Raw genomic sequence first — 27,273 nt, 5'->3', positions numbered from 1 at the left:
CACCACTGCTCTTCACACTGTTTCACTCTTTTTGGCTCGCCTGCAGGGAGTCTTCCACTTTCATTTCTGTCACGGCTCTAACAGCATTTGTAACAGCATCTTTGAGGGGTCTAAAAGTGTTTGTCAGGAGTTTAAAGGAGGAGGGAGGTTATTTAAGAGAGGTAGCAGAAGGATCGAGATGTATCTTGGAGCTGCAGTCTTTCCTCCTTCAGTAATGGGATTTTTTCAAACAAGGAGCAAACATCCGACCTGGCAACTTGCTTCTAACCCTTTCTGATTCTCACCTTAGAGGAAATAATGTTACATTTAACTATTCAACTTTGCTGTTGAGTTCAATTCCAGCAGGCTCTGACTTTTATAGCATTTTTCTTGCAACCTACTGTAACACTCTTTCTCCTGAAGCTAAGTCAACAAAGACATTGGGAGCAGAAAAAATGGCATCAAAAAGGGGAATGAGTGAGGAGGAACGAGAGCGTCTGACTTCGCTCTTTCACACCTACGATGTGGATAATTCAGGGCAGATTGAAAAAAACGAGTTCTTTACTATTTGTCAGGAGCTCTGGGTGCCTTCCCAGGAGGCAGAGGGAATATTCAACCGTCTGGACGTGGACAATGACGGCAGTGTGACCTTAGAGGAGTTCATCAGTGGGTTCAGCGAGCGGCACGACGAGGAAGAGGAGGACTCTCAGAATGAGGATAAGAACTCCTCGAAGAGTGAGGAAGAGTTTCCAAACAATGACAAACATTTGATATGCAGGTGAGAGATCAAAACTTGAGCTCATTGGAGAAATGATAATGTGCACAAGTCATTACTTCTGAAAAAATGTCATGAAGGGTTACCTGATGGTGTACTTTTAACAACCTTAAACAAGAACTTCCATTTTCCAAGTCAATCCAAGAAGTTATTTGAACTTTTGAAACTTTTTATTAGTTTCAAGAGTTTCAAGATTTTCTTTTATTAAACTTTAGTTGAATTCACTGAATTAAATATACGATCCTATGAAAACTTCACGTCCAACAACAAGTGAGCAGACGCGATGTAACGATATACTCAAATCACGATATGACACGTAAAATGATACCCTGTTCAGGATGTGTTTTGATCAAACATTTTTAAAGATTTTCAAATGTTTATAAAGACATGCGTTAAAGGCACAGTATGTAGGTTCTGCCACCAGGGGGCTCTCAGTCAAAACAATAACAAAAAGGGAATCAAGGGAGTTCTCTCTGCTAGCCGTTTTTATCACAGCAGCACGAACAGCAACAGTACGACAGTTTTCAGTAGCAGTCCCGCTTCCTTATGCAGCGGTCTTTGACGTAACATCCAGTGTTTCCATGGCAACAATAAACATGTTGTGCCTGTCTCGGTGGCCGCCACGACACGTCCCGTTACAACTATAAAATTATGGATTTTTTTGGCTTTGATAACTGTTGGAAATATTTGAGGTAATGTAAGTGCATATATATATAACATAGAGTTAGTCAATTTTCAATCAATCAGCCCATATTATTCCCTTTTTGGGGTTCATATATTTAATCTATGTTCCTACTTTTGTACGTTCACAATAGATAAAGTTTGAAAAAAAGTGTCTGTTTTCATGTACTGCTCCTCCTTGCTCCCTCTACGCTCTGAGTCCGTCAGCTACACTCTGTTGAGCCCACACTGTTAGACCCCACGTGGGCCAAGTCTGATCTGATTGGTCTGCCGATCCGCTCTGTCGTTATTGGTCAGTTGCTCAGCACGCGTCTCGGAAATTTCAACATGAGCTGCTGGGCTTGCCACAACGAGCCAATGGGCTTAGATCAGTGATCTCACACTGACAATGACGTCGGACTGACAAATTTTTGCACTTTAGAACCGAGCGTTACATGCCGCTAATGCTACAGCTAACAGGAGGACGTAGGAGAAGCCGCGTTTCCGCAGACTTTGAATATGGGACCTTTAATGAAAACATTATCATACAATTCTACATATTGTTCATTTAAAGTCAATATATAAATAAACATGACTCTTATATTTCCATTCTCCGACAATGAAGGTGCGTATGTTTTCTTCATGAAAATATATAATGATAATATCTTACATGAAGACCTTTTTAAGTTTTGATTAAAATAAAATATTAGAAAATTAATACATGTTTTGCACAACTAAAATGTAAAATCTCTCGGCATGAACAGAGTAGAATCAGAATCAGAATTGTGTTTTACTGCCAAGTACATTTACACATACAAGGAATTTGACTTGGTGTATTGGTGCTAAACAATTAACAAGGAAATAAAGCAGAACTAGCAACAACTTAAATAATACAGTATAAGAAGCTATTACAATATATAAAATAGAATCTAAAAATTTAAAATATAAAAAATTAAAAATAAAAAACACAAAATGTACAAAAGGTGCAATGTAGGAGCTGTGTAGTGGACTATGAGAAAAAAATCTTACAGTGTATGTAACCTTCTCACAGAGTGCATGTAAAGAAAATAAATTTAAGTCCAGTGGGCATTAATGTAACACATAAAGAACAGTTTCAGCATTCGCATTTCTTTGATGTTTTTTCTGACTGTGGGGCTGATGAGAGTCTGGATTATATGGGAGGAGGGGGGGGGGGCAGGGAGTAGCAGCCTTTGTTTCTGGCATTGAAGCACAGAACATTTCCAACAGACACTAACTAAACCTTTCTCAGCTTTATGTCACCTAATGAAAGTTTTCATTCACGTTCTAAAAAAGTCTGGTCATAACAACTGTCTCTGAGCTTTTAATCATCCGCCCAAATCCCTACAGAACCGGGGCTCGTGTCTCTGACTCTTGCACTCCTTTAGGGAAAAGGGATCATAAGTGTGCAGCATGTATTATGTTTGAGGTGTCTCAAGCTTCCCAGTGTGACGTTGTTTCACATACTTCATCGTGTTAGTTGTGAAAAAAGACGTACTCTCAACCTCAAAGTCTTCACTCTTTTCAGCTATAGACATCAAACAAGAGAAGGCAGAAGCAGATAGTGCCCCCTGATGGTTAACAAAGAGTATTGCAGTAGAGTATTTCAGCAGTTGTTTGCTCGTGGTATTTCAGTGTGGCAGCAGACTTCACCGTGTATTGGTAGTTTGTGACAGTTGGGTACGAGCGTAAAGACGACACCAACTTTACTCAGTTTAGTTAAGTTTGTTTTATTTCATATTCTGACTTTGATGAAGTACTTGAATTTGCTTAATGCTTGTTATTGCATGTCCTTCTCAGTGTTAAGTGTTACATCACTAAAATCAAATGTTTCCTTTTATTCTTTTTCTTGTTGATTTAAAGTCACAGTATATATGGAACTATTGCCGAATGCTTCCTAGCAGCTACTGTGTGTTATTTTATTGTAAGTAAGTTGTTGAACAAAATTTTACCTGATCACAAAGAGCCGTGAAGATTTGCTTCTGACAAAATCAACCCAATGGTGAGCAGTAATTTTTTGGTAAAATAACTTTTTACCTTCAATCAGTTAAAATGGTTGTTAATGCATTTTTTTGTAATCGTAGAACCAAACTCACCGAGGTCGCTTAACAGGGGCCCACACCTCTTTCAGGCCCCTGGGCCACCTCGAGGATTAGTCCGGCCCTGCTGCCTCCCTTATATTACTTTATCTAACAGTACATGAAGAAATGAATAGGATCTTAAAGAAATAAAAGTGTTCCATCTGGTATAAGGTTGTTAACGGGGGGCAGTAGCTCAGTCTGTAGGAATTTGGAGTTGGGAACCGGAGGGTCACCGGTTCAAGTCCTGGTGCGGACCAAATATGGAAGTTGGTCTGCCAGCTGGAGAGGTGCCAGATCACTTCCTGAGCACTTGCCCTTGAGCAAGGTACCAACCCCCCTCCCCAACACCAGCTCAGGAGCGCCCGCTGTGGGTCACCCTGACATCTCTCCATTAGTGCATGTCCATAGGATCCTGTTTGTCTGTTTCAGCCTATGTGTGTGTTTCACATGACTTACAGAGTGTAAAAACAGAAATTTCCAATAAAAAGTAAATCTTAAATCTTAAGGCTGTTAAAAACAAAGTTATGTGGGATCAAGTTCAGGACTGTTCTGTTTTACTGCAACACAAATTGTTCATAAAGTCAAATATAGGTATTGGAAAGTTCTTTCTTACATTTTTTGTTTTTGTTATTTTAGTTTTTATACACTGCATCGAAAACTGTTAGCTAGATAAAGTACGTTTATCATGCAGTCAAGTCTTCCCAGTTATGCAAATGACGTGCTTACAGTACACTGTGTGCCTCTTATGAAGGCTGAATATCATTCTTGTGTATCAGGAAGTTCATACAGGTGGATTCAATAATTCATCCATGGAATTGAACTACATTACAGGCTACTAGCTTTTCCCCACAATGAAAGCACTTTCACTTGGCCTGAGGCCTAGACCTCTTTGTTAAAGTGAGAGAAAGAGAGAGAGAGAGAGAGAGAGAGAGCGAGAGAGAGAGAGAGAGCGATATCACACACACACCGCACACACCGCACACAGGTACAGATGACTGGTGTTACCTGAGACGCACACAGCAGCTTCTCAGTCCGTCAGACTTACTTTTGGCTACAACAAGCTGGGATATTTTCTCGTTCGGGGTGAAGACAACACAGAGAGTGTCCACGTTTTACAAATTGACCGTCCGAAATGGATTAACTCGATTGTTCTTTTTATGAAAAAAAAACAAAAAAACAGCTGTCGACATGTTTGGATAAGAGCGCACCGACAGTGTGGAGTTAAACTTGACGGTCTTCAGCTGTCCGGAGAATAAAAACCCTGTCCTTCCTGTGGGGTCTGTGGATTCGTGTCTCAGCTGTAACTCACTGAAACGCCTCTTTTTCCCCCAGTCAGACACATCCCTCTATCAAACGGATGAGCGCAGAGGAGCAGGAGCGGCTGCGCACCCTGTTTCGCACCTACGACGTAGACAACTCGGGCAGCATCGAGAGGAACGAGTTTCTCACCATCTGCTCCGAGCTGCAGGTGCCTGCGACCGAGGCGGACCGGATATTTGACCGGCTGGACGTGGACCAGAACGGAACCGTCACCCTGCAGGAGTTCATCATAGGCTTCAACGACCGATACGGAGAGGAGATGGAGTCTGACGGAGGAGACGTGTCCGTGGCGTGGGAGAACTTCGAAGTGAGGATGGGCGAGCAGGCCAAGTACATCCCCAGGTGAGACACACACACACACACACACACACACACACACACACACACACACACACACACACACACACACACCTGTCCGCTGAGCAGGCAGAGATAAATATGAAAATATGGGCTTAATGTATAACAGTGAGTGCAGTGTGTGCGTAAAGTTCTCTGCAGGGAAATCCACCTGCTCTGACCTGCATCAGACATCACAGGACTTTAAAGAGCTACTCCACCTGTTTTATTGGAATAACATGCACGTGGACTGTGTCAAGAAAACAGTGATGGTGTTCTGGTGTGAAAAGTCTTTAATATGTGAAGGCACCTCAATGTAAATCTTTGTTATAACCATTATTTCTATAACAATAGACAAACAAATAATCAAGTTGTGAAAATCATAGAACAGAAAGTAACAGACTCGTTTAGGATCTATTAGAATCATTGACATGGATTTCTTCTTTTGTTTAAGAGACTCAAATCTGATTAAAAACAGCTCAAACGAGTTCGGACTTGAACTTTGGCCTTTTTTATGATAAATTGTGCTTCTTAAATAGTGAGGTTGACATTAGTGCTCAGTTCGTTATCTCTACATGTAAAATAAGTGAAAATATTTTTGTCTTCAGAGTTTATCACATGCAGTGTTTCACATTAAATATTAAATTCAAGGTGAATGTGACACAAAAAGGGCGACAAAAGACGAAGTGACTCTTGGTTTAGAGTTCAGCTTTAAAGTTATAATGTCTTTAAACTTCAAGTTTCACTGGATATGTTTATCACAATTTAGTGCACAGTTTGATGAAAACCTTATGGCACGATGTGTTCTATATTTGAATGTCTCTCAGATCATTTGTTTGATTACTCGTTTAGTCAATTACTCAATACGTCAAAGACTAACATGCTAAACACTGACTTGTTGTGTAAATTTAAACTATTGAAAATTTTGTTCAAATGATGAGTCGAAACCAGACTATACTTCAGAATTGTTTAAGGATATTTTCCTTCATTTTACAAAATTTCAATCAATAAACAATGAAATCAGTGAGCAGTAAACTGAATAATCTAAAATGACAGATTCATATTCATAGACACTCAGGTGTTTCTCTAACGCTACATCATCACCTCTTTTGATATTGGTTTGATTCAGAGACATTTAGCAGCTAAAAGTAAGTTATCCTCATTGATTTGAACTCAATTCAAAATAAAGACATCAAAAACCTTCTCATGATTTAAAAATATGTGATTCAGCTTGTGTTTGTAGCCACGATGTCGTACAGTCAAACAACAAAACTGATGAAGTGTGTTGACACTTATTTGGTAAAAACTTCCAAACAACAAGAGCTCAATGATCTAGTTTAGCTCAGAATCATTTAACCACAGCATGCTTCCACCAACACTGAATGAGAAAGAAAAACTCATATTGTTTATATTTTAAGCCAAATCAAGCAGCAGTGTTCTTCTTCTTCTTCTCTTGAAATATTTAACAACCTGTCAGCAGCTTCATTACAGACGATAGAAAACACGTTCAGAATGTTTCTATACAGAGACCTAAATGTACTGCAGTGACTTTATGCATACAATAAAAGGGGGATTTAACAAAACATTGTCCCACAACTGTTCACACATTTCACAAATTAACAAAAATCATACCCACAAACCTGCAGAATATTTTACCTTTGAATGCAATCACATCTTCTTTTTTTTTACACAAAGTTATCCAAAAACATTTCCTGCCAGCCCCTTATTAAAACTTCATGGTGAGCTGATGTGTGATTCCAGCAGGTAATATTCAGGAAAATTCACCTCGAGAAAGTGGACAGAGGTGATGAAGTTTGTGTACTGCGACCTGGTTAGATTCTTGTGCTTGAACTGAAGCTGCTTCACACTTTTTTTTTGCTCTTCAGTGTGTTCTTTATACTCTTTTGTTGATACTGTGAATATTTGATTTAAAGCATTCATTTAAAGGTCAAACTATCATATTATTGTCATGCTCTGCTGCTTTGTCTGCCTCCCTTGATGTTATCATCATTACAGAAACGACAGCCTCCTTTTAAGCGTCATTTCCTGCCTGCTGAAGGCAAACTCTCCCGCTGCGAGGGACATGTGGGAAGGAGAAACTCAGGCTGTCTCCATTTTTAAAACACTTTCAGGAGTGCATGTGTGAAAGAACTATTATCACTGTCTTTGTGATCTTTCAGTAAGGAGATACTTAGTGTCATGTGAAACAATATCCAAGAAGAAAACTAATTTATGAACACTGCAGAGGTTTAGCCTGAGTGGGAACGCAGCATTTTATATCTAAAAAGATAAACATTTGAATAGAATACAATTTTTCCTTTATCCAGTCTTTGCCTGAATATTACTTATTTGTTTTTGCAAACTTTGCATCCCAAACCATCTTGAGTTATTGAAGCGGAAACGTACCATTTATTTCTATTGCAGTTTAAAGGAGCAATATGTAAGTATGACACCTAGCATTTAAAATGGGTACTGCAGTCCATATTCAAAACATTAGAGAGAGTATGCAGTTATATCTGTTTAAATGAGTGTCTGTTTATATCACACAAATACACATATGTGTATGATTATGTGTGTGTGTGTGTGTGTGTGTGTGTGTGTGTGTGTGTGGCCCTAAGCGCGGCATGGGACCGATCCTCGTGTTCCTGTGCCGTGGCATTGCTGCATTGATTTTCACAGCGGTGTCATCTATTGAATGAAGCCTCTTATCTTCACGCAGTAACAGTCAGCTGAGCGTCCACAGCTCTGAAACGTAGCACAGAGCTCGCATCAGACCAGAGTGTGCTTTAAAATGATGAAAGAAAAGTTTGTTAAAAGTACGAGATGAACACATCCAGAACAATAAATCAATTACATACCATGATGGTTTGCTGACTGAGGATGATGTAATGGATGAGAACATTACACCTCTCAGCTGATTGAGGCATTTAGTGCTTCTATGATGTGTGTCCTCCATACTCTGATTTTAGGTTTAGTTGCTCTAGAACGATGTCTTCCTAAAAAGCCATAAATAACATATTTATATAGTTAAATGTATAAAGTATAAGAATCTGTTCTTGCTGTAGAGTTCTTGAAAATGATCTAAGCACATATATAAAAAGCTTCATTCTTGAAAAACATCCATCTACTTTACCCTGACGTTCTGTTAATGTTACCAAATAGTTTGCAATATTATCTATGTGCACGATTTCCTGGAAAAAAAGATGTCCAGCACACCATGTTCTGTAGTTGAAGTTGGTAAATGTGTTAAGAACAATGTTCGGGTCCATTTTTGTATAATAACCTCATTGATAAGATCATTACGATATGATATGACATGGCACGATACATTGTCCCCTTGGGGAAATGAGTCTTGTCTTCAGTGCGGCACACATTGAGCTGCCTCAACAGTAGAATCAGGTTATAAAAATAGCAGACAAAAATTGCCCAAACCTAATATATTTTGCACATTTCCCAAATTGCAAAAAACAGTAAAACATAAATAAGACAAAATGATATGTTGACTCAACGCGCTATGTAATGATACGATATGTTTCTTTTGGTCCCCTTGAGGACATTTGTCGTGGACTCCATCTCTGCACACACTGAGCTGCCTCTACAGGAGAATCAAAAAAGAAAAAAGAAACACAACAATCATGTAAATGTCATGTAAATAAACAACTTAAATAGCACATTCCCTGTTTGGCACACAAGATTTGCATAACATTTTGATCGAGGAGAGCACAAATTCTTCTTTTTTAGTCGTTTCAGTTTACATTTGGGGACTGTGCATCATGTACAGTCTGCCATGCAGATGGTAAGGAGAGAGGAGTGTCTGCACTGGATCAGGAGATTTTAAATCAAGGAGAGGCTGCCATCATTAACATGAGGATACTTTCCAACACGGCCAGGTAGAACAAAAACACAGAGGTTTCTGCACTTAGACTTTGTTATTAATACATTTCCTGTAAATTCAATGAAGATGATAGTATGCCAGAGTTTTTTTTCCATATTAGTTGACCCATGTCGACTCGCAGGTGAGCAAAGGTTTGATTAAAAACACTTAACATGAAGCTGTGTCAGTGGGTGATTCACTTTTTAAAGGTGTTCAAATATATTTGTGCTTCTTATCAAGTTGAAGCATTTCTGTATAGTGGCTTTATGATGACACACTGAAAAAGAACACTTTTTTGCGTTACAGAGAAACTGCAATCACAAAACAAAAACCCATAATTGCTTATCAGTCAAATAGTTGAGAGAGTTTGAACGCTATATTTGGGTAACTTGACATTTTGTTGTGCCTTTTCTTTGTAGTTTAAGTTTTTCTAACCCTGTGATAGATCCCAAAGTAATCCAATCAAATTGTTTTCTACGACCTTACGTTTTAACCACCTGATGACAACCTAACAACAGTCTCTCTGTACAAACTTTGGTTGTAATGCTTCGGATATTCCTCCGCTGTCAGTCTAACAATGGTTTATCTTTGTTTGTTTGTGTGTCTCTGACACTCTGACTCTATAATGAGCCATCATGAGTTATTGACAGACATGTCACTGTGTCTATATATTTTAACATGACAACCGGTCCGTCCAGTTAGAAGACAAACACAAACTCACTGTCCACCAATGACCCACTTTAACTTTCATTATGCGACACTTTTACAGCTTAATCACAGCGTTATATAATGACTTCAGAATGACATACACACACACGGGATTGACTGAGTGATGAGGCAGCAAATCCTGGTGTGAACGCCGACATTAACTCGTCTTTGTGATTTGGTTTCTGGATCGTTTTGTTAACATCAGTGACTCAGTTACGCTGAGTCACAGGCAGATAAAGATGTGAGAAGAGAGCATCACAGAGCAAGTGAATCACACTCGAGTTCTGTAGTAGATGTTCATCTTTTACTCACATTAGACCATTGCAAATGATGAAAGAGCTACTTTGGTTTCATTTCAAAAACCCTCCGTATAGTTTTTTCAGTTTTTATTCTTATTGTCAAAATGGAAATATGATGATAATAGACTAGAATTGCACAATATAAACTTCAGGATTGTTCTTTTAAAAAGTTTTCATTTTCGTTCAGCTTGAAAGGAAAAGTTAAACATTTTGGAAAATGATTTTGCAGGTTCTTCATGGGTACAACCCACACACTCAGCTCTGCTGCTTATCCCACAAAGGCATGTTCCTTACATATTTGGCACCAATTAAAAGGGCCAGGGCCAGAGTCTAGCCTGCCGTTGCATCGAGGACTGAGCTAAACCAAAGCAACAACCTCCAGTGTTACAAAAAGAAGCCTACGTATGTAGAAGTGCAAAAACTGTAGTTCCACTAATGACCACTTGAGGCTGGCTCCAGAAGCAAAGGAATCGCCATTCAAGCCTTTATTAAAATGCTAATTCTAACAGCAGAAATAAACATGTCAACAGCTTGGTACAAAAGGGTTTTGGTCTCTATAATAATTTTTCCATTTGTTATGAATTAGTTTGCGTAATTAGGGATGTGGTTGATGAGCCAGACAGGAAGCTGTTGACCAGGAGGCTCCACCTCTTGTCTGTTTTTAAGCTTGATTGAAACTGAGGTGGAGACAGCTACAATATGGCGACCAGACTGCCATCGTTGGGCTTCATTGCCTCTTCAACAACCAATGGGTGACGTCACTGAGATGATATTTTATACAGTTCATGGCTAAACCATGGCCTTGTGCTAAGCTAAGCTAAACTAACCAGATGATGTCTGAAGATTTGTGTTGAACATACAGGAGAGTTGTGTCCAACTTTTCTTTGAACTCAAACAAAAAGAAAACAAAGCCCTTCTCTATGAATGTTTAAGGAACTCTTTAAAGTTCTGTTCTGTATGAAATACAACCAACCAGGATTCTTTAACCGCTTCAAGTCCTCAAATAATATTCATGTCCAAATCTGAATATGTTGCAGGCATGAACAAGCTTCGACGCTGTACCAGAACATCAGTCTGACGGAGCCCAGGCTGATCCCTCAGCTGGAGAAAGTCATCATGAACTTCACCAAAGAGATCAAGCAGCAGAACTCAGAGATGGAGAACCTCGCCCTCGCCATCAAACGGTGAGAAACACCTACAGTACACGTATAGAAACTATCACGTGTACCTTTTAAATGATTCAGCCTTGTTGTCCAAAAGGACTTTCAGTTTGGTAAATACTTTTCATATAGTGAAGAAGTGTTCAGTTATGTTTTTCATGCATAATGGTAACTTGAAAAGTATTTATCGTGGCATAAATGTCAAAAGAAAATCATCATTTTAAAACAGATCCAAAATCTGAAATGACTTCAGGTGCTCTGTGACCATGTAGGATGATAAAGTCAATCCATTTCAAGCCAGTCAAGAACACTTCAGAGCACTAAACACAGATTACTTCATGATCTGAATCAGGAAGGATTTCAGGCAAAGAAAGGTGTAGCCACAAGCTTAAGCCTGAATGACCTCATCTCAACCTTGGAAACCTTAAAAAGAGGGTGCTCTATACTGAAACACAGAACGACTTTAAGCTCAAGTACAAACACAGAGAGGAGACAGGACACAACCAGGGAGAGAGAGAGAGAGAGAGAGAAAGGGATTGCAGAAGTGATCAGGTCCAGCACCGAGAAGATTATGTAACAAGTGTGATGGAGGAGGAAGAAGTGGGGAAATAGATGGATAGTCTCACAGCTGTGCTTGAGGGACAACAAGCAAACGGAGGTTGAACTTAAATGGAGTGGTTTCAGAGAGTTTACAGTATTGTTTTAACTAAATAATCCAACTTGACTGTTGCTCAAACAAATGCATCTTTACCCACCCAACCATCAGGTGTGCTAATAATCATATTAATGAAATAAGTTACAGAGTTTCCCACTGTCCGTCTGTCTAATCTGTTTGATTGAAACCCTTAATCTCAGCTGATACTCTAAACTTGGGGGATGTGTTGTGTTGCAGAGCGCAGGACCAGGCCTCGATGCAGCTCAGTGAGATGGAGGAGGAGATGGACCAACGTATTCATGCTGCTGAGAGGAAAACACGAGAGCAGGTGGAACAAACTCAGACCTCTACTAAACCTTTTTTTTTAAATATATGAATTCGACACTTGTGTGTGTGCTTCTCTGGAGTTTATGTGGGCAAAGCGATAAGCGAGGCGTTTGTTCAGCTCTTCCCTCATGTCAAACAAACGGCAGGATATCAGATTACTGATCCAGACACGGCGGCTGATCAGCTGATTTCACAGCTCTGTGGATCACAGATAGGAAACAGCAGATAGATAAAGGTGCTAAAGCACATTTTAGCCTCCTGTGTTTAAAACGATAAAGCTGTTTATGATGGCGATGATAAGGACCGATGTGTGGATGAAAATGATACTCTACAAAGAATCAGGCTGCTTTAGTCTGCTGATGTACCATCAACGTGTAGCCTAACTGAATTATTTCACTGACACCACGGCAATAAGGAAATGGATTTAGAATACAAGATTTCACGGAATATATGGCAAAGATCGAAATGTTGAGTAAGTGTTGGATGATTGGACGAGCGTACAGGTTGAGGGATTAAGGGATTAAGGGACAGGAAACTGCAGTTTAAACAGAAGGACAAAGAAGACGGTGGACCTGTGTCAGCTGGTGCCAGGACAACATGAAGACCCCAGAGGGGTTTGAGCGGGGAGGCTGTAGTGTTGCTCTGAGAATGGAGCCTCCAGTGGTTTCTGTGTTCAGACAAACACAATAGGGGAATAAAAAGTGGTTTGGGGAGAAGGGACATGAGGCAGAGTAGGAATGGAGCTTGGCGATTTTCATTTGGATTGGTGGATTTGGGTTTTGATTTGGGGGATTTTGGTGGGATCAAGACAAATTAATGTAATTCTGTCCTTGTAACCAACTAGTCTAAAATATAAAAATGCTAAAAGAGTATCTTTTAGATATTTTATTGCCTTGTTGGCCTATTTTTTTTCTCCTAAAGCCAAGAACTGACAATGTTGGAATTTTTCCGAATATGACATTTTTTTGATTTAGCAATGATTGGATTTATTGAGTAAGAGAACGAAATGATTAATACAAATAATTCAATGTTTTATTGTCCTCTTGGGGGAAATTTGTAGTCACATAATGCACATTTGGTACACCAATCAATCAATCAATCAAATATATATTTTTTTAGCAACTTTACAAAAAGCCCTTAACAACATTTAACAAAGTTACATGGACAGATAATCCACCAGTAAACAGACGATAAAGGAGAAGCACACATAACAGTAACACATAGCAGCACACATAACATCCGATGTGGCAGTTTGTTGAGAGCATCAACAACACTTTTTTTCCTCTTATGACATTTGTCTTAATCAGACATCAGCACAGCACTAGCTGCCGGCGCCTTGACAGAAAGATCAATTTAGCAGAAACTAAGACCATGACGTAATGACCCACACGTCAGACTACTCGGTTAGATCCTCCCTTAACGTCAGAAACTAATTGAATTTAATATAATATTTATGGTGTGAATCTTTTTTGTAGACATAGAACTCTTTCTTATCTCTTCATATGTGTGAACAAACTTATGTAAGTGTACTTCATTGACTCAGGAGAGCCTCTGTTTGTTTTTCTCTTTGAAAGGCACACAAACTCTGAACACATTCACCTGTGTGTGTGTGTGTGTGTGTGTGTGTGTGTGTGTGTGTGTGTGTGTGTGTGTGTGTGTGTGTGTGTGTGTGTGTGTGTGTGTGAACAGAGAGGTTTTTATGTTTGGAAACTTTAGATGTTTCTAATAAACTCCACAGCCGCCTCCGTCCAAAGTCTATCCTCAGCTCAGAGGAAGCAAACACTTTCATAAATATAGTATCACAAATGTATCTTAATGTGGATTATTATTTAATTTTTTTAAATTGTTTGTTTGTGTGTGTGCAGGAGAAGAAGAAAACCGAGGCGGCACTGAGTGAGCTACAGAGAGGTTTTGAAAATGATATATGTGAGCTGCAGTGTAAGATCCAGAGGATGCAAATGGTACGTTTATTTAACTCTTACCCAGCACACCATGTACACAACATCTTCACTGAAGTCAAAAAATATGTCACACTAAATGGATTTCCCCGTCAATTTGACTCACCGCGTCACTACTTCTTCACTCCTCATGGGGGAGATGTAACGTGAACAGAAGTTAATCAGCATAAGAAGAAGACATCGGGATAATGTCTTCAACAACAAACAGGTCAAACACATTGTTTCCTGCCAGAGGGCAGCTCGTATTTTACCTTTTTCAGACGCAAATAAACATTATGTTGTTTGTCCTTCATGACACAAAAACACTCTGTACTGCTGCAGAGTGGAAAATCAACTTCTTATTTTTAACACTGAGTTCATTTAGAAGAAAACAAACCAGGACTAATGTATTCTTTTGCGCTCATGGAAACACTGAACCCTGTTCAACTAGAACTCATTGATTGACGCTCCATCAGGATTTGTTTGACTGTATATGTGTACTGTTCAGTTTATGCTGTTTTAAACCCTGCAATCTGATGTAGGTCTATCTGAAAGTCAAATAATCTTAATCCTATGTGTGAACTTGACCTTCAGATTGAAGAGAAGTACAAAAACATCACAGTGAAAGACGAGAGCCCAGCTTTGAAAAAGAAGATCAACGAGCTGACGCTGGTGAGACTTCTTGGTTACTCGATGTTTTGGTCATTTAGGTATATGTTTAAAGAGGCTAATTGTTTTTGACACACTTAACTCTTTCTGTTTTGCAGGACAACCAGAAGTTAAAACAGGAGCTGATGAAATCTCAGACCAAAGTGGCGTGTCTTCGTAGTGAGATGGACTCGCTGCAGACAGAACTAACAGATCAAAGCATCACCTCTGAACGGTGAATTTTATTCAGTTTGGTCTGATTTTTCCCCCTTATTGTGTTTTCATATGTTTCATTTACATTTATTAAAGGTCACATATTATACTTTTTTAATACGTTTAATACGTCTCAGAGCTCCCCAGAATATGTCTTTGAAGTTTTTTGTTCTAAATCCACTCTGATCCTGTATTTGATCATGTCTATAAACCCCTCTGTGTCAGCCCTGCTCAGAACAGGCTGTTTCTGTGTCTGTACCTTTAAATGTAAATGACCTGTGTCTGACCACGCCCCCTCTCTGGAAGGGTTTGGGTGTCTTGGGCTTTCTCGCTCCATGCCCTATTGTTTACAGTGAGAAGGCAGACTCAGAGGGCAGAACAAACACCTAGCTGTGGGCGTGTCACCCATCTGGGGGAGGGGTTACTGCCCTTTGTGATGTCATGAAGGGAAAATCTCCAAACGGCCTGTTTGAGCACACATTTTCTGAAAAGTGGAGCAAGCAAAAGACGGAGAGGATTGACTCTTTTCATAATTATGGGGTTTGTAGACAGATAGGGACACATATTAATGTTAGAAAAACATAGTCAAGTGTATTTTGCATAATAAGTGACCTTTAAAGTTCGATACGGTTATGGGTCATTAGGTTGGGGTTCTTTCTTCACTCCTTTAAGGCTGGATCACATACAACACGACGAGCCCTTTAAATAAAGTCTGTGCCCGACTCACTTAGAGAATGATAAGTTACAACATTAGTTTTTAGTCTGTCTGATGAAGTTCCACTATTTTGGGAATTGATTTCCCAAACAAACAGAAGTGAACATTCCTTAATAACTTCCTTTCTCTCTTATACCATAAATATATATTAAATATGTAATATCCGGAATCCAGAATGGCTTTGGATTTCGTCCCATAGTTTCTTGCAAATGTTATAAACAGATTTTTCTCCGCTCATTCTATATCAGGTGATGCATTTTATATTTCATAATGAGATGGAAAAATGTAGTTTTTTATTTATTCATTTGTTTATTTAATATGGGTATACAGTAACGTTGGTGCTGTAACATCTAATGATGCACAAGTCCCAGATGCATTGCTCTAAGTGTTTATAGCTAAATGCTAATTTATAGCACCTGGTTATTTGCAATCATATTGACATTACTCCAACATCGTCTTTTTCTTTCTACTGTGCGCACACACACACTTTTTTTTCAGTGAAAACTCTGAAAGTCTAAACCTAGAATTAAAAGTTGTGGAGCCGGTTTTCTCGACCTCTTTCTCACCAACACTAGAAAATAATGTTGACTTCCTCACTGAGAAAACTCTGTCGCATGTGAAGCGCACCAAATGAACTTTTAATTAATTAATGATGAATCTTAAACTATTAAATTGTACAATCTGGTCTCAATCTGCTCATGGAACGACCCCACTGTTGTAAAGTTTGGTTCCAGAGTCATACAGAGGCTCCGCCCCCTCTGACTGAATAACAGAGCGTTCACTCCCGGGGGGTGTTTTCATTTTGTCACAGCTGAAACAGGATATCCTGGAGTTACTTCACACACACACACACACACACAATAACTTCTTCAGGAGCGTTGCCAAGCAACAGAAGCAACAGGGCTACACTTGTCCTCTTTGGACCATCTCAGTGTTTACATTGTTGCTTCTCTCTCTCTCTCTCTCTCTGAGGTGTCTCATGTTCATCATTAAATATGTGTGTCATGTCTTTGAGTGAATCAGCTGATCTGCTGCAGATAATCCTGTTTTATTGACATTTACTTGGATAAAGAGACATTTCTTTTTCCTTCCTGTCTGTAAGCTCATTCAGGATGGTTTGAATATTATACATTTGTTCTTTAAGTTGCACACCATGCCCTGTGAAACTAATTGAAGTGAACTAATTTTTCCTGATACGTTTCATAACTTGTGGTTCTGGTTGATATTCATACTAACTGTAGCGTTAATGTTTTTTTTTTCAGAGACGAGGAGCTCATGAAACATTTCTCTGATGAGCGAGACGTTCTAGAGAGTCAGATCGAGATCCTGCAGTAAGTCACTCACTCAGACTGTTGTTGAGCTTTTCTACCGGAGATGGAAAGAAATCTGTTTACACTCAAAAACGTTTACAATAATGATTACTTTTGTGTTTGTGTGTTTAGGACAGCCAACAGGAAACTCCACGACAGTAATGATGGTCTGAGGACCGCTCTGGAGAGGATCACCAGGGTAACACTGCACAGTTAATCAAAAAAGAAAAAACAATCAACAAAATCAAAAACTAGCTTGGTTTCCAAATTAAAGACTGATTTTATTATATGAACTGAAACAATAATTCTGATGCTTCTTTGAATAAATGTTGTGTTCACCTTTGGGTCGTTTGTCTGGATGTTTTCTCTTCTTTTTTTTTACGAGTTAAAACACATTCAAGTTATTCTAAAGGGCTTCAGCGATGAAGTCAGCTATGACTGTGCTGAAAGTTAAAGAAGTGAGTGAATGTGGGAGAGAGAGAGAGAGAGAGAGAGAGAGAGAGAGCATGCTAAAACCTGTTTCTGTTACTTAGACACATTGAAAAAACATATTATACAGGTATAACAGTATTGAACACTGGTTATAAAGACAAACACAAACAATGGTAAACTAATGTGTACATGTTGTGTGTTTCAGTCTAATACTGCTGGGTCACCAGGAGAGATAAAGAGCAGAAACAGAAGTAAAAGCATCTGCTACACATCATCGCATGCATTAATGGATAGGTAAGAGCTTCAGTTCATACAGACAGGGATACATTTATGTCTGTTCATGCCTCACCACACCTGCACCACCTGTCAGTATATACACCATACAGGATGTTATTTGATTCCTTTAGAAGTTGAATTCTCATCGGGGTGATGCCGAGTCAGGATTATTTAACAGCCGACATTTCATTACTAACATGTACATCAAAGTACAGACGTTTGAAATGTAACAGATTGAAGAAGATCAGCTGTTCAGCAGGTGTTTTACATCAGACCAGGTTTATCAGTTCTGTTTACATCTACAGTGCAGGAGGGATTGTTGCCTCAGTACATCAGTGACTAACATCAAACTATGACGCATTAGGACCTGTGGCCACAGACAGCGCTAGAAGTGTCAGAGCGCTTCTCACCACTTCTGCTTCTCTTGGTAGTGTCCGTTAGGTGTGTTTTAGATAGATCCATGTGCTTAATATTTACAGATAATATTTAAGGAAATATCACCAAGAAAACATGAGAACAATCTTAAGGATTCATGTCCTGACATCAGCAGCTGTAGTCTAGACCTGGAAATTGGACCTTTGAAAAGACGAGTCAGACTAGTGTCTCCTCCACCATTGTTGTTGACAAACCCTTATGTTCCCGCCCGTCTTGATTTGATTGGTCAATGAGGGAGAAGTGACATTGACGAGCTCAGCGCTGTTTGAAGAGTTGAACTGTTTTCAACTGAGGGGGCCGCGAGCACAGCAACAAGAAACAGCTGCTGCTGAGGGCGTTTCACAGCACTGAGCTAGATTGGTCTCTGTATTGAAAAGTAGCACTGCCAGCGCAAGAAGCGCACCATGTGTACACAGGCCATTAAAATAAAGTTTAAGTTTATTTTCCCAGAATATAACTATACATTTATACAGTACAAACATAACTGGGAGACATTTATTTAAGGTGCTGTCCAAGCCGAGAAGTGAGAATCATGATTGGGGACTAAAGTTTGGTCTCAATATGATAAAGAAGAAATAACCAGGGCACTGTTTCTGTGCTGTACATTTTGACATCTAAATAAAGGAGCATTTGAGGTGTTTTCTCTGAAGTTAATGCACATCAGCTTTTGGGGAATCAATCAAAGTGAAAGGTAAAATGATTAATCTAATATAATACTACAGTGTATCAATTATGTTGACTGTCATCGCTTTATAATTAAATGACTTTTTCAAAATATTTCTGGTTTCTGCTTGTAGTAAACCAACTAGTGTCGTTCCATGAGTGTTTCAGTGGACATTGAGTTCATGCAGACATCAGCAAAGAGCAGGGATAGCGAAAAAAAGAGCACGCAGTAAACAATAACATAAAAATAAACAATAGTTGAGGAGCTAAAACAGAGCTGCAGTTGAAAAAATACTGTCATACACAGAGTGCACATAAGGGTGAACATGCAGGTTTGGTATATACATTTTTTTCTCTGAGGCTATAAACAGACATCTTGATGCTAAAGCTATGAAGTCCCAGTTAACGCTGCTCTAGTTCAGTCACTTCTTAAGTTTCTACTCAGATTGTAAACCATGAAAAGTTCTCTGAAAAGGACAAATAATATATTTTTGGGCTCTTTGTGCCTTTATTGTAGAGATACGATGGTGGATAAAGTGGGAAATCAGAGAAAGAAGTCATTTAAGGAGACCTTTCCGATAGAAACGGATAGCTGTCATTAAAAGTAACGCATGAACACCAAGATTCCTTCAAGTGTTTGTGTCGTCGTGTCGCCATGTCGGCATGTCGGCTTGTCACCAAAAATGACGTTTAAAAAATGTCTTAGGTAACATCAGGTAATTTATATGTTTATCTTTTTTATTGTAAGAGAACTTTTTATAAAAAGTGGACTTGTGGACATCACCCATAGCTTAATGGACTATATTTTGGTGTCTAGAGTTCGGTTTTTTTGCCGCTGCAATCTTATTTTACTTTGAGCCAGAAGTCCCCATATTTTAGGGAGAACGCTAAGCTGGAGGGTTAAGCCAAGAACAATACATATGCTAGTTAGCTTAGCTAGCAAGATCAGTAATTTATAGTAACTTTGAATTCAACTGGGATGCTATTTAGGCTGTCCAAAAAGAAATGCTCTCAACACAAGGTATGAACAGAAGAATAAACAGCTGAGTCCTTAGAAGTATGATCATTTTCTACAAACCATCTACACATCCAGACTCTCTGGTACAACCAGTCTATCACCCCCTACTGGCCAACAGAAGAAATGCAGGCTCATGGCATTCCCGCATTGTTTTCCCTTACGCTGTTGTTGACTGAGATACAAGCAGTGAATGTGGTCTTTGTTGTTAGGCTGCTCTGACCCTTGTGTTTTATGTCACTGATCATTTCCTGACCTCTCTCTCAGGTTCTGCCAGCGTATGGACGACTTCCCTCTGTACAGCCGCCGGCCCAGCTGTGACACGCTGGCGTTGGCCATGTGTGACCCCGGCTTGAAGCGCAGAAACAGCAGTGAGTGTGAGGAGGACAGCCTGCCTGAAGTCTACATGGACAGCGGCCTGTCTACGCTCAGAAGCTCACACGAGGGCTACGACTCAGAGCCCGAGGTCAAAGGTCCAGAAGAAGAGGAAGAAGAGGAGGAAGTGAGGGAGGAGAGGAAGAAGGAGGACAGCAAATATAACGTGATGGTGGAAAACTGTGACGCTGAGGTGAGACGTCGATTCATAAGCACATGAGAACATGTTCATTAACATTTGCAAAGTTTTATTCTCTTATCTCTCTCTATGTTCTGTTGGCACGTTAACAATGCTAATGTTGCATATGAATCATGCAACCATTCGTTAGCATGCTCACGTTTACTAAGTAGCAGATCTTTCCAGCAAATGATTGGTCTTGGATTGGCAGATATCTTGTTAATAATAGAAAGTTTGCTCTGAAATCGGTGGACTATCAAAAGTCAATGGATTCACAAGTTATCATGACTTATCCTCTGGGGAGCTTCAACATTTGTACAAAGGTTCACTACACACTTTTTCAAAAGTTTACAAGATATTTCCCCTAAAACCACAAATGTTAACCACAAGGGGGCACTACAGGGATTGTCTGGAGATAGCAAAGTTCAGTGTGCTTCATCCACTGGGGACCATTATCATGTGTATAAAATACCCTACCAAAATATCCAATTGTTGCTGAGACTTTATAGTCAAGTCCAAAGTGATGGAAAAACTGATCAACTCACAAAAGAACAACCAGGTAGATAGATATAAGATATATGCTTAAAGACAAAAAGAGGATTGCATACATTTGTACTGATCTGTAGGCATACACATGACTCATTATCCATCAAATACCAGAGTTTGAGCTGGGAGAAGAGATTGGGTTTGCATGGAAGCTACACGTACAAGACATACAGGAGTGAAGCACTGCAGCCAAGTTTTTGCTTTATCCTAAAGTAATGTTCAAGTCTTAGAGGAGAATTCTGTTCTAATGTAGAACAACACCTAGTTTTCAGCTTCAAACACGTTTTCAGTACTACAGTGCTGCACAGGGGTTTGGTGTTTTTAAGAATCGTGGTGAAAAGGTCAAGTTTGTTTCTAAGTGGACGTTGAATGTTTAAACATGTCCTTGTGTCTGCATCACAGCTGGCAGAGACACAGGACGCTGAATCAGCAATCGGGTCGGACAGCAGCTCCATTTTGGACTGGAAGCCGTCTGAAGTACTGAGTGTGGCCCCTGAAGTCCTGAGCGTGGCCCCTGAAGTCCTGAGCGTGGCCGAGGCTCCACCCCCAACTAAAAGAAAAGCACTCAGCGCCATCAATGTTCAGGTAAGACAGGGAGATGTGATCACATCAAAACACCAGAGAGAAGGATGTTCAGAGGGAATGTCTAAGCGACTGATCTCCAATTAGACTAGTGGGCTAGCCCGACGGTAATACTTTATACTTTACGACGCTATAATGAGAATATTTGTCTTTATATCAATGCTACATGTAGCTTAACAGAATTACACTATTGACAAAAGAGCGGAGAACAAAATACTGATGAACAGAACACATAATGCAGCCACTTAATTACGTGCACGGAGATCCGAGCGGTCGTGGTCAACAGCTCTGAGTCAGAGCTCTGTTGAATTTGGTTTCAATATCTACAGTAATCAGGAGATCATTCCCAATTATTCTGTTGACCATCTGTCAGAATTTCATTAAAAGAAACAATGACTTTAAAGTTCATTGTCATACTCACACAGCTTGTTTTTCTAAACACACACATTTGTCTCCAGTACAAACATTTCATGTTGTGCTCCAGTAGGCTCAGCAAACTCATCTGTATGTTCTTGGTTCATTAAAATACTTAAGCATTGTGTGCATTGCTGTCTCTGACTGCTGCTTTGGGGCTCCTGGAGTTTGTTTTATGTATTATAACATCTCCTTACGTAGAATGAGACATACACCAACAGTGAACGAGGAGATGACTGATGTCATACAAATGAGGAAAGCATCAGTGATCCCTAAGTGGACAAAATACATCTTACATGAAATGAATTTGCAGAACGCAGTCAAGCAGTCGCAGTCAGTTTGCATTAGTTTGTAAATCTGCTTCATCTTCACTCGGCCTCTGCTCCTTTTCTGCAGAAAGAGGAGAAAGACAGCACTGACCTGGGCTACATGACGTCAGAGAAGGCCTACAGGATCGTGTTGGCTGGAGATGCTGCGGTGGGAAAATCCAGCTTCCTGCTCCGCCTCTGCAAGAACGAATTCAAATTAAACACCAGCGCTACACTTGGTAAGAAGAACAAACTGAAGACATCTCTGTTTTTAAAAAAAGGGAGAAGGGGGAGGGGGACATTCCGGTAAAAGAAAACGAAAATTAGAGTCGTAAATCTGAAGTTTTACGTGTTGTCTTTTTTTTTGTGTTTTTTAGGGGTAGATTTCCAGATGAAGACACTCATTGTGGACGGAGAAGCTGTTTTACTACAACTATGGGATACTGCTGGACAAGAGAGGTGTGTGTGTGTGTGTGTGTTTTTCATGTGTGATCATTTTTTTATTCCTTTTTGTTATTTTGAGCTGTTTGCGTGTTTTTAACAGTGACATTTAAGTAAAGCTCATTATTGCCTATGTGGGGTTTCTTAAAAAACAAATATAAGCAGATAGATTAATAGATAGATCTATTTCACGTCTCAGGTTTCGCAGCATTGCAAAGTCTTATTTCCGCCGGGCGGACGGCGTGCTGCTGCTGTACGACGTCACCTGTGAGAAGAGCTTCCTGAACGTTCGAGAGTGGGTGGACATGATTGAGGTAACGCACTCCTCTTCACTCAAACAGAGGAGTAAATAATAACTAGTGTCTGTTTTAGAAATCCATCTACTTTTCTGTGATAGTGATTCAAAGAATTCTCTGAAAATGTAACTAAGTGATCTCGTTTGTTTTCTCTCTGTTTACATGCAGCTGATCTGTAAGTGCTGGACGTACTCTGATTGTGTTGTGCTCTTATAGTGTGTTACCTGTTTAACATTCATTCATGCATGCAGTGTGTGGTTTGTTGTTATTGTTGTGAGCTGTCTGGAAAAAATGTTTTATGCAAACCAGTGGTGAAAGGTACCTTTACTCATTCACTGATTCTATAATAAAAGGAAAAATGTGCGACATTTTACACATAACTACAGCAGATATCAAGTATATCCTGTAAATGTCTCTGAGTCATGACTGTCTACAATGAGAGAGAAGCTCGAGTCCCGCCAGCTGTGCTGTTATTAGATCTGTGTTTACATGGACGGGACGGCCTTGTGTATAAAAGCTGTTTTAGTCAAAGACTAGAGAAAAGAAGAATAAGATACTCACGGCTTATTTGGATGTCACATTGGTGTGTTTAGATCTCGATCATTCTGTGTCAATTTATGTGCAATATGAATCTATGAGTTAACTAACGTGTGCTAACATTAGCATGCTAACACAACAATGCAGGCTGTGGGCAATTGCAGCTCAAGCAAAGAACATTTCTGTCCGCCGCTAGCGCTTAATGTTGCTTAATTATGGTTCCACTCCACATTTTGGAAACTTTATATTGTACTACTCAGTTGATCAGTCTGGTCAGGAGTTACTTTGGCATTTAGATTTTTTATCAAAGATTAAAAAGGACTTCACAAGTATTATAAGACTGCACCTAGAAAGCTGCAACAACTTTTGTTATATAGAAGTTCTAAAACAAACTTCAGAAAAAGGTCTGAGTACTTGTAGTTCTTTCACTTTTGAGGTAAACAATGTGACACTTCGTGTCAAACAAATAATTTAACTTCTGCAAAATGTCGTTTTTTGTTTTCCATATTTTTCTTTAACCTTTACATTTTATGTTTATTTAAATGTATGTCACATCTGATGCATTTGTTTTCCTGCAGGATTTGTCCCATGAAGATATTCCCATCATGCTCGTGGGTAATAAATCTGATCTTAGAACAGAGGACGTTACCTGTGTTCCTACCAGCTATGGAGAAAAACTGGCCATGGTAACACCAAAAAGATAAACACCACTGTTTATTCCATACTTGACTCTTAATATTTGATATATATACTCACACACGTAACTAATATCCCACGCCCTAAACCTTTAATGATTTCCTCTCCTCACTCAACAGACCTACAACACTCTGTTCTGTGAAACTAGTGCCAAGGACGGTTCCAACACCGTGGAGGCTGTTCTACACCTGGCCAGGTGAGATACGACTTTTTTAATTCAAATGAAAATAGAAAAAACAGCTGTAGTCATTTTAATCAATACTAACATCTACTAAAGTAAACAACAACAATAATAAAGTCGACTTCAAACGGAGCTTGAGGCTTGTATTCTACACTGTAATACTTTTTTTTGTAAGATTTATTTTGGGCCTTTTTGATTATTGATTTATTATTGGAGAGGTAGGACAATAGAGTCAGAAATCAGGTAGAGAGAAATACTGGAATGACCTGTGGGAAACGAACCACAGGTTGGATTTGAACCCAAGCGGCCCGCTATGAGGACTACAGCCTCCGTACACAGGTCGCGCGCACTAACCACTGTCCCAGCAGTGCCCCATCTCTACATTTTAATTTGAAGGAAAGATTTCCCTTTTATAAAGTTTTCAAGAAATCTATCAATAGAGATATTCTTAATGCATTCAAACTCTGAGTGAAAATTAGAAGAGATACATTGTGTTTTTGTAGTAAAAAAAAAAGGAATCATTACCACCTTATGTCAAGTCTTAACAAAAATAGGAATTATGACCTTTGCTGCCCTCTGGTGGAGAAAAAAGATACTGCAAAGACAACTAGCACAGGTGTTAAAGGTGCTGTTTAGTTTAGTTCACTCAGCTAAATGTGATGTATGTAGTCCTATCATTAAATAAATAATCTAATTAAGTACAAGCTCTGTGAATAATTAATGGAAATTAATCAAATATTGATAATGTGAGAAGGATTTCATTTCAGGTGGATTTACCACTTAACCTTTAGGCAGTTATTGTTTTAATCTGATCAAGTTGCTTCCCTTCAGTTCTCACACACACACACACACACACACACACACACACACACACACACACACACACACATACACACATACACCCAAACCCAATTTAACCCCAAATATCCGCTCAACAATCTTCTGCCTTGAAACATATGAAACACATTGAACTGTTTTCTAACATGTGAATGAATGTATCCACACATCCCCCTTCATAAAATGTTAAAATAGTTATTGAGCATAAAGATTAATATTACTATAAAAACGGTAACAACAAATGCTTCTTATTCTGCAGACATCATTCACTACACACCCTGTATGCTCTTTGTAGCTGCACTGCTGTGTGCATGCTAAATGTTCTCAATCATCGTCTAAATAAACATTAAAAATAAAAGGAAGGTAAACGTGCTTGGGGCTTAAGTGCTGTATCTTCTGCCCCCGTTAACCTTCATGAAATGTGTTGGTTTATGTCCTGAATTTCATATTCCACCTGTTTCTCTTCTTTCCCTCCTGCAGGCAAGTAATCAAACAGGCTACGTTTGATGATAAAGGTCACTATCAGAAGCTCCCCAGCTTAGACGCTCCGAGGAAAAAGCCAAACTTCTCCTGCTGCAACTGATCAAATTCATCAGAATTCGAACGCGGCGGTGTCTTGATGTGAACTCAGCCCAAGTGGGGAAAGGACTGCACATGCAGACACTTGATAAAAGAGAAATGAGACATTTATTTACCTGCAGAGCTGCAGCAACAAGACACAATCATCACTGTTACTAACCCAATGGATCACAGCAGAATATCAACGGCTCCACGAGCGCCACTATTTTGTTCATCAACGTTTTTTAAACATGATGTATTGTGTTACTGTGCATGTTTAGGATGCATTTTTATTGTGCTATTGTCACACATTTGCATGAGGTCCTTCCACATATTTGTGTATGAATGCACCGTTTGCCCAGGCTGGTTGAAAAGTGAGTTCACAGTGAAAGAAAAAAGAAAGCATGAAACGTGAAGACAGCATGTGTGAGAAGGATCTGCACGTGAGGAATGTGATTGGACAAGTTGTGTGCATGTGATGAAAGATAGAGGGGCTGTTTTAGCATCACATGAAGGTTAGTCCACCAAACTAAGAAGAGTAGATTCTTCATGTTATTAACCGCAGCAGTTAAGTGTTGGGTCAAAAGGGATTGTGCAGTATGATGGTGGACAAGAAGAAAACAGAAGTTTAATGTCTGCATCGAGTTATGGAAAAGCTAAACACACAGCTTGTGTGTATACGATGAACCCTGGTGCAATATGTTATGGAGTGAGACTTTTTTATATAAAATCACAACCCATATTTTCTACTTTATATTACCCCTACAGTGTTACACTTCTATTCAACTGACTTCCCTTTTCATACGCCCAGTTTGTATGAGCAGGTTTGTAGTGGGAACCAAGTCCCTATTTACGTTTATGATGTGTTATGATTGATGAAAATGATATGAGAGGTGATTTAAAGCCCTTAAACTCAGATTGTAATTCAGTTTGAATTCATATCCTGATAATAACGCCATATTATCAACCTGAGGAACAGCAGTTTATTATTCTGTCAGTATGCGTCACATGAAATGCTCATTTGATTTTCAAACAGCATCGTTATCTAATCATAGTATTTCAGTATGATGACAGGCTTCCACCCCCCCCTCTCCCCCAACACCCCCACCAGACGACTGAGTCTATTTAAACAAAGTGTTAAATACTTCAGTCGTCAACAATGATAAGAAGCACCTTTGAAGAAGCTGTGATAATTGAGGCTCACTGAAACCTCTGAAATGTTGTTTTAGAGCCCATGTGGTACTCAGTCTTACCTGTGATGTCATCACCTGACTTAAAGAGACTGGGTCCTTCATCTGAGTCTGGAGGAGTAAAACGCTGAAGAACCTGCAGTTTCTCTTTACTGTGCATGTGTCTATGAAGGAATTTGTATCTTCAATGGTAGAACTTTTAGCATCCGTGTGTGTTAATGTCACAAGAAATATCTGTTTATGTAACTAACGCACACCTGAAAATGACTTTCTCAATAAACTGTAGTCTTCTACTGTA

At 39.4% G+C, this 27,273-nt stretch overlaps 1 protein-coding gene across 1 annotated transcript; it reads left to right on the top strand.

Moving 5' to 3' along the window:
- The first annotated feature begins 288 nt into the window (after positions 1–288).
- On the top strand, positions 289–27,273 carry rasef (RAS and EF-hand domain containing). Its single transcript, XM_065950376.1, has 18 exons — positions 289–757; positions 4,846–5,175; positions 11,088–11,234; positions 12,103–12,193; positions 14,058–14,153; positions 14,724–14,801; positions 14,897–15,012; positions 16,968–17,036; positions 17,148–17,214; positions 17,653–17,741; positions 20,104–20,404; positions 21,338–21,520; positions 22,328–22,478; positions 22,617–22,698; positions 22,880–22,994; positions 24,092–24,199; positions 24,329–24,405; positions 25,708–27,273. Exons 1-18 carry the CDS (start codon positions 435–437, stop codon positions 25,808–25,810), a joined length of 2,526 nt encoding a protein of 841 aa, XP_065806448.1. The 5' UTR covers positions 289–434; the 3' UTR covers positions 25,811–27,273.

This window comes from Labrus bergylta, chromosome 2, assembly GCF_963930695.1.
Source record: "Labrus bergylta chromosome 2, fLabBer1.1, whole genome shotgun sequence".
Classification (NCBI taxonomy): Eukaryota; Metazoa; Chordata; class Actinopteri; order Labriformes; family Labridae; genus Labrus; species Labrus bergylta.
This window is presented reverse-complemented; position numbering and strand designations above follow the sequence as displayed.

Excerpts from the sequence above, each read along its gene's own strand:
- rasef (XM_065950376.1), top strand. The coding sequence starts at position 435 with ATGGCATCAAAAAGGGGAATGAGTGAGGAGGAACGAGAGCGTCTGACT. Across the intron at positions 22,699-22,879 it reads GATACTGCTGGACAAGAGAG|GTTTCGCAGCATTGCAAAGT; the intron begins GTGTGTGTGTGT and ends TTCACGTCTCAG. Across the intron at positions 22,995-24,091 it reads AGTGGGTGGACATGATTGAG|GATTTGTCCCATGAAGATAT; the intron begins GTAACGCACTCC and ends GTTTTCCTGCAG.